The sequence below is a fragment of the Camelus ferus genome, chromosome 13 (genome assembly GCF_009834535.1).
Source record: "Camelus ferus isolate YT-003-E chromosome 13, BCGSAC_Cfer_1.0, whole genome shotgun sequence".
NCBI lineage: Eukaryota > Metazoa > Chordata > Mammalia > Artiodactyla > Camelidae > Camelus > Camelus ferus.
In genome coordinates, this window is record NC_045708.1 from 57,873,597 (window position 1) to 57,881,954 (window position 8,358).

At 45.1% G+C, this 8,358-nt stretch overlaps 1 protein-coding gene across 2 annotated transcripts in view; it reads left to right on the top strand.

Annotated features, from left to right (window-relative positions):
- AK5 (adenylate kinase 5) overlaps nt 1-6,610 on the top strand; it is a 213,613-nt gene extending 207,003 nt beyond the window's left edge. Inside the window, exon 14 of one of the 2 annotated variants that reach the window (XM_032494623.1) lies at nt 5,265-6,610. In XM_032494623.1, coding sequence (XP_032350514.1) covers nt 5,265-5,333 — 69 coding nt within the window. In that variant the 3' untranslated portion in view covers nt 5,334-6,610. The remainder of the gene's footprint in view (nt 1-5,264) is intronic. The other variant, XM_032494624.1, reaches the window with a different exon arrangement.
- Nucleotides 6,611-8,358: the final 1,748 nt, after the last annotated feature.

The window sequence follows — 8,358 nt, forward strand, 5'->3', positions numbered from 1 at the left end:
TTCTGCCCCACAACAGCCCGTTTCTGTAAGGAAGGGAAGAGGGGGTGGGAGAATGAAGATGCTTTCTTCCTGTTGCCTTCTCTTGTCTTTGCCTGCCTGTCTAGAGCCGAGCTTTGAGGGTGCCAATGCTGAGTAATGGCCTTGTCCTCACGGAGCGTGGCAGCCCGCTAGACATGCAGCTATTTGGGGCTTATGATGGATCGTATCTGGCCAAGGAGTGAGAAGCTGAACATCACTGTTGAGTTGCAACCCACTGAAGGTGTTGAAGGAGCCTTTAGTTCATTGTGCTGATGAAAGGGCAAAAGGAGCAGTGGAAAGATAGGACGTTGTAATGAGCAAATATGTCTTCATCAGAGTCTAAAAGAAATTCTGGATAATGGTCAACCCAAATAGTGTGAATCCGTTGCTGGTGTTACATTGAAGAAACAGGTTATCAATCAACAGGAAAATGGAGAAAAAGAGAGAGGATGTAACAATCAGTGTTCTTTTAAAATAACTTTTTGTACTAATGATGTATCCGTTAAAAGAGAAATGATGACTGTTAGACAGGAGATAAGGATGTGGGAAGTAACATGGCTTTCTTTTGGAAGAATGACAAACTTAGAAAAGTGCATGAGGTTGAAGACTGTTGGGTAGTATTGGTTAGAGAAGAATGGGCTGGAGGAGGGAAATGTTTCAGGGCTGGTTAGAAATAGGACATGTTAAGTCAGTTAAATGCAAGTAACTAGAGAAGTCAGTTAAGACATTGTGGAGAACAGAGAAATAAAGAGGGAGACTGCAAGACGTGGACCACCTTATGAGGACAAGAGAAGTCCCAGAACCAGGTGGGGTTTGTTCAAGGGAAGCAGAGGGTGTAGCTAAGCTGAAAGTCCCACTACAGGCTTCCACCGACCAGGCAATTGTATTATAATGAGAACACTTACATGCAAATGAAGTAGAAATGACTTGGGGTCAAGTCTAATTAGCTTTCTCCTCTGGGGAAGATCTGGAGTGAACTCTGGGAAGTGTCCGTGCCAAGGACAGAGCATTGGACACTAGGACGGAGAACTTGCAAGATGTACCAAAGGGTTGTTGTACTGAGTCTTTGTGCTCAGGGAGCTTCCTGGGGACAAGAGACCTGATGCATCTCCCACTGATATGGACACAGATAATGCACATTATAAGCCTAGTGCTTGTGGATTTACGTCTTCTCAGGGCCCTTGCTATAGGGGAGGGAAGCTGAAAGTGTGTGGGGAGAGTTCACAGCTGCTTCCTCTCCTCCCTCCTCCCAGGGCTTGAAAAGACCAGGTCAGGTGACCGCTCAGCAGGGCAGTGGCAGAGGACAGAGAACGAAGGGCTGACGCATGCTACAGCGTGGAAGAACCTTGAAAATGTTAAGTGAAAGAAACCAGTCACAAAAGACTGCATATTACTATTCCATTTATAGAAAATGTCCAGAATAGGCAGATCTATGGAGACACAAGTTCATCCCAACCCATTCTTCCAGCCTCCTCTCCTTCTCCTTCCCCCAGCCGAGCTGTTTGTGTGAGATCCTCAAGGAATGACCCACTGCTCCCTGAGAACATCCAGATGCTTTCAGATCTCTGTTCTCTTCCCTGGGGAAGCTCACATTCTTCTTTATGATTTTCAAGTACAGGTCCATTCCTCCAGGTCCAGCCTTACTGGCAACACCAAACTAAACTGGACAAACCTGATGCCTCCTGGTCGGAGCCTCATCCCCACCAAGATTCAGACTCAGATTTGGAAACACTTTGTCAGAGCTGGAACCAGAGCTGGGGGGTATCAGGTCCTAGTTCAGTCTTTCATGTAGTAGAGGGGGAAGCTGAGGCCCCAGGAGCGCGAGGGGCCGGCCCAGGTCCGGAAGCTCACCAGGGACAGCACCAGGTGTCATCTCTCCTGACACGGTGCTCTTTGCTTCCACGTCACACTTTCTGTTCAATTAAACAACTCTTTATCAAAGATTTTTTAACGTACCTGCGTTTGATCGTATCAACCGATTCCTTAGAACCCTTACCCAGCTCCCCGTTATTCTTAGGCAATAGAGGATATAAGCCTCTTTATTGTCAACCTCTGCTTGCTAGTCCAGCTTCACTCCTTGCAACTTCCACTCAGTTCAGCCATCCAGACGTTTTGAACTGGTGCATGTAGCATAATGTAGTCGACAAGTGCAAGGACTTTGGAGTCAGAGACCTGAGTTTGAACCAAGTCTCTGCCACTTGCTTAGCTGTATGACTGGGAAATTTAATTCATCTTTCAGGGCCTCAGTTTCATCATCTGCAAAATGGGGACAACAATACCTGTGCCCTAAGATCATTGTTAGAAATACCTGTTTGCTTATAAGCACTTTCGCTGGGGAGGACGGGAGGATGCACAGGGGTGGGAATAAGGGAGCAAGTGAGGAGTGAGAGAGGAGCAGAAATGAGAAGGAGGGAGTGAGGGAGGGAGGCAGTGACGGATGGAGTGAGGGAGCGAGCAAAGCAGGGATGGAGCGATGGAGGGGATTGAGAGCAGGCTGGAGGGACGGGGGGAAGGCAGGGACGTCTAGCAAGGGCAGAGTGAAGCAAGGGTGGAAGTGGAAAAAAAAATGAATGAGTGAATGGCAGTCATGCCTCATTAGTGGTAAAGTGTATTATTTTAAATGATGATGATGATAATGTCTTTCCTCAGGAAACTTCCTGCTCTTCTGAGATTGTGTAAGGTGCCCCTTTTACCCATGGCTCCTCTGCTTGCCTCACAACAGTGTAAATTCTCATTATTTGTCTCTGCCCTTGAGCTGTGAACTTCTTGAGAGCAGGACTGTTGGGTCTAGTTCAGCGTGGTTTCCCCGGCACATAGTACATGGTTGGTACCCAGGAGATGCTGGATGGTTGAAAGGGAAAGTAAGAAGAGGTGAAGCGCCAAGCAATGTGCTGTGAGGGAGTAAACACGGCAAACTCCCTGCCCTCCAGACAGAGCGCCACCAGCTGGGGAGACGAGCTGACTGCAGGTTGCTCTTTGACCCTCCTGTAAGGATCAAGTATGGGGGGAAGAAGGGGAGAAGCTTAAGAAATGTTTTTAGGTTTTAATTTATTTTTTCCGTGTGAGATACATCTTACATACATGAATGCGTGAAAGTAATACCGTTTGAAGAATTATAAAATGAACACCGTGTCATCACCACGCAGGTCAAGAAAACAGCTGGGATTCCTAGATGCTCCCCACCGTGTCTCTCCCAGTCACATCTCCCTTCTTCTCCCCAAGAAGTAACCACCATCCTGATTTTTATGATAATCATTTCCTTGGTTCTCTGTGGTTTTACCACCTATGTATGGATCTCTAACCAATGTAATTAAGCTTTGCTCGTTTTTAAACTTCACATAAATTGAATCATATCATATGCATATTCTTTTGCAACTTGCTTCTCTCTTTCAGCTTTGTGGGATTAATCCATGCTGTTGGATGTAGCTGTGGGTTTTTTTTATTACTATACTATTCCATTATCTGACTAGGACATAGTCATATATATAATCCACCTCCTGTTGATAGACATTTGCAAATTTTTCCAGTATGGGATTATGGCCAACATTCTTGTATCTATTTTCCAGGACATTTAAATATGCACTTTTTTTTTTTCTTTCTGAGGGTTCATTTTACCTCTGGAATCCCAAGGGTTGTGAAATTGAAACTAGTTTGCACAAAGAAGAAGCTAGACAGGAGCTGAAGAAATCACCTAGTGTTTCTCAAAGTGTGGTCCGAGATGACCCACAGCAAAATCATCTGTAGAACTTGTCAAATATGCAGATTGGAAGTCCCAGCCCAAACTTGCCAAATGTGAACCTCTGGAGATGGGGTCTGAAAAAGCTGCATTTTTGCAAGCTCACCACCACTCCTTGCGTGAGTCTCACTTGGACCAACAGGCCTCTGCTTTCTCTGATGTTACGTGTGTGGTGGGACATAGCTCAGTGGCTGGCACGACATTAGGAGATTTTGAGAGGAAAGGGTAGTGGTGCCTTCTTGCCCAGGAAATCGGCTTCCTCCTGCCGCCTCTGTCATTGGCTCCTTGTGCTGGTGTGTCAGCCAGCGCAGGAGGACCCTGCCCTGAGCTCGGGGCCCCTGCAAGCCGAGGTCCCAGCTGCAGCTTTCTCCTCCACAGCCGACCCTCAACCCCGAGCCTCTGCCCTCTGCCCACCCTGCTCCAAACGCTCCAGAACACTCAAAAGTCTCACTTTAACTCAGCCTTCCTGTGACCTGTAACAATACTTTAGTTACCTCAATAAGGCATCTAGTTTTTGTTGTGGTTGTTGTTTTAAATCTTTTTTTTTTCCTAAGAGTAGTTTTAGGCTCGCAGCAAAATTGAGAGTTCTCATCTACCCCTGTCCCCAGACACGTGCAACTCTCCCCACTATCAACATCCCACACTAGCACGTCTGCTGCCATCGACACATTACCACCCAAAGTCCATAGTTCACAGTAGGGTTCATTCTTGGTGTTGCATTCTTTGGGTTTTGAAAAATGTACAATGACATGTATCCACCACTATAGCATCACACAGGATAGTCTCCTACCATAAAAGTCCTGTGTTCCCCCGTCCATTCTTCTCTCCCTCCAACTCCTGATCGTTTTCACTGTCTCCATAGTTCTCCCATTTCCCCATGGTCATGTGGTAGGTAGCCTTTTGAGACTGGCTCCTTTCACTTAGTGACATGCATTTAAGTCTCCTGCATGTCTGTGCATAGCCTGATAGCTCATTGCTTTTGAGCACTAAGTAATATCCCACTGTCTGGATGTACTGCAATTTATCCACTCACTTAATAAAGGACATCCTGGTTGCTTCCAAGTTTTAACAATCATAAATGAAGCTCCTATACACAGGTTTTGTGTGGACAGAAGTTTTCTACTCCTTTGGGTACATATTAATCCAGCACAAATTGCTGGATCCTATGCTAACATGTAAGAAACTGCTAAACTGTCTTCCAAAGTGGTGGTCCCTTTCTGCATCCCCATCAGCAAAGAATGAGGGCCCCTGTTGCTCCATACCCCCACCAGCATTTGATGATGTGCTTTACATTTTGGCCATTCTAACAGGTGTGTAGTGGTATCTCTTGTTTTAATTAGGCACCTAGTTCTTAAACTAGTCTTTTCTCTGTGGTTTTGGTGTGCTGTGTTTTAAAATTTTTACAGCAAGTTATAAACAGGTGATCTTTATTATTAAAAGTGGTCTTATTTACAAACATTTCTTAAGACTAATTTTCTTTTTTTTTTTTTTTTTTTCCTTTTAAACATAGATCAATGCTGAGGGGACACCAGAGGAAGTTTTTCTTCAACTCTGCACAGCTATTGACTCCATTTTCTGAAGGCAAAAATGCATGTGTGTTAAGGAGAATGAAGACAGAAGAATATTTAAAGGTTCATCTCTTAACAGTGTTACAACTTAAATCTTTTGTGTCCTGCCCCGCCACCCTCCAAATCCTGACATTGCCGTTTGCTTCCCAGCTTGACCTGAGAGGTGTCTGGAAACCATGCATGGTGTATTTGGTATTACCCGACCTTGTCTTTGTAAGTCAGACTGCTGTCTGCACTCACAGCACGCACACCTTCCCGTCACCTCAGAGCTGCATTAGGATGTGAACAGCAGTGCAGTGCCCGTCTGTCAGCTGTGCCTTCAGGACTCGCTAGAGTGATCATTTGGTTCTACTTTCATCAAATAGGGAGTTAGCCTCCCTAGCGCCCCAGCACACCTTCCCTCCTCTCCCCAAGCTCTGTGTGCCGTTAGGTGACGAAGGCCCTTAAGAAGGGGGGCAGGCCTGGGCGTCTTCCTCGGAGAGCTGTTTGTCTCAAGTCTCATCCAGCTCCGAGCCAGAGTGACTGGGTTGACAAAGACACAACCACTTGCTGATGAGAAATCTGATTAAATCTGAAAATGTGACAAATTTTTTAAATGTGAAATTGTAGCTTTTGCAAGATAGCAAAATCCAGACTAGTCACCAATAACATTTCTCTATCCATTTCTATGAAACCGGCTACTTGGAATATTGTCACACTGGCTAAGAGAACAAATCGGATAAATTGTCGAGCCTCTTCTATACGTGGTGGTGTATTTTGGGAATTATGCATTAATACCAATGACCAAACATAATTTAAAAGTATGAAGTGACTTGCTACTGCATTCACTGGACTGATGTCAACTTATGGTTTTGGTTTGATCACTTATTTCTGTTGCCAAACAAGTAAGAGATACAGTAATAAAACTGACGGTGGTGGGAGAGGCATGGCAGTACATGGTGTTTAACAGATTGCAGTGCGTTATTTGTTCCATACAGGCTTTTGCAGGGTTTTGCAAACCTTATCATAACCATATGTAAAATTGTGTTTCCTTGAATCAAACCAGTGAAGTTTGGGTTCTCTTTTGTGCTGTCAGTTGCCAAATCAGATAGATATTCTACTGGGATAACTGCATCGTCAGTCACATCCAGTCACTACAAAAGACCTTGGTTTCAGTTTGCATGATTTTTTTTTTCCTTTAATGGTTGTGCAGATAAGGCTCCATTTCTGGGACAGAACTGTATTTTCAAAGTTCTTTTTTTTTTTTCTCTTGAAATGGATATGTACAAATAAAATAAATGGAACACAGGATAACTCTTTTTCTATTTATTCGTAACTCACATCATTCTGGAAAGCATTTGAAGCCTTATTCCAAACAGAATTAGAAGCAAACACAGTAATAGTTGAGATTTATGGTAAGTTCATATGGTTTTGATTTTGGCCATAGATCAGTTTTGAGCTATTACAGAGAGAACTCTCAGTGTGTTCATGATACATGGTAATTTTCTTATTTCCTTTTACTCTAGCAATCATTCTGAAACAGCAACGTCAGTGTGTGCTAAAGGAGAAATTAAATTTCTTTGGTTACAATTATGCTATTAACAAAAAGGGGCACGTTCCTACAACTCACACAGTTGTCAAATACTTTATTACAACCCCAAGTTGTCACACTCTCCATGCCGGAGCACATGGAGTATTTAAGCAAATTAGAAAAAGAGAATTGCAGGATGAAAACTGTCGGTTGTGCCAGAAAACACAAAATGACTTTGTAGGGTTTAACGTTCTTTAAACACATACCACACATTGGCACACACAGTCCCTGCCCGCCACAGCTCTGACAGACAGCACAGCAGGCGGGCCCAGCCACGGCTTTAACGGCTGCAGCTGGCTGCCCTCTTGAAAGAACTCAGCCCAGGGGCCGATGGCTTTGTATCTAGAGGTGCAGTCAGGTCTTCCACAGAACCGCTAAAACACGCTGGCTGATTTGAATGGCTTGACACACGACATCACTACTTTAAAGTCATACAGGATTTTAAAGCAGGTAAGGACCTTAGAGGTCTCTGCCTCACAGACCTTGTGCTGTAGGGAGAAGACATCAGAACACAATTCGGACTCCTTTGCAATGATGTGCGTTCAGGGCCTCACCTGATCTGCCCTGTGCCCTCTCACCAGCCACCACCGCTCTCCTCTTGCTCGTTTGACTCGAGCTACAACGGCCCTCTCGGCGTTGCCTGAACGCGCCTCGCTCTCTACTGGGTCAGGGTCCTCGCCCTTGCTAACCTTCTGCCTCTTCCTCCAGATTATCCACAAGGCTAATTCCCTCACTCCGTTCAGGTCTCTGTTCAGATTTACCCTTGTCATTGAGGGGTTCTTTGACTGTTCCTTCTCTAATGGCACACTGGTCCCGATTGTTCCATCGTTTTTCTTCAAGCGTTAGTTTTCTTCACGGCATTTCTCTGTTTCTGCCTAAAATTACACGGTATTTCTTACTTACTTGTTTACTGCTGGTCTTTGGCACTAGACTGGAAGCTTCAGAAGGGCAAGGCTTTGTATCCTCAGCCCCACACACAGCAATTACAGTGGAGAGAAAACATTTAAATCCTCTAAACCCTAGTTCTCATCTGTACAGCAGAGGTCACAATAGAGGCAACCTCAGAGGTGTTGTGAGGACTAGACGGGTTAATAACACATGCACATCCTCTGCTAGCTCCTGGTGCTCAATAAAAGGCGGTTCTGTGTTAACATATCGAGTGTCTCACTTCCTCAACAGAGACTAGGACCCAGACTTTCCATGCTTGTGCCCTTCCCATCACTCTCATAGCATGGCAGAGAACTAGATACATGGCCTAACTAGGGTCCTAGAGAAACCCAAAATCCCTGCCACCCAGGTTTGAGCCGCATCCTCCAGGAGAGAGAGGGTGCAATTCTGCAGGCCTCCCAGAGCCCTGTAAGTGAGATCTGCTGAGGCAAAGCCTCTAAGGGTCCCACAGACGCACTCAGAGACACACTCAGACACAGGCAGTTTCTCTAACTTCCTGGAGGAAAAAATGTAACTCA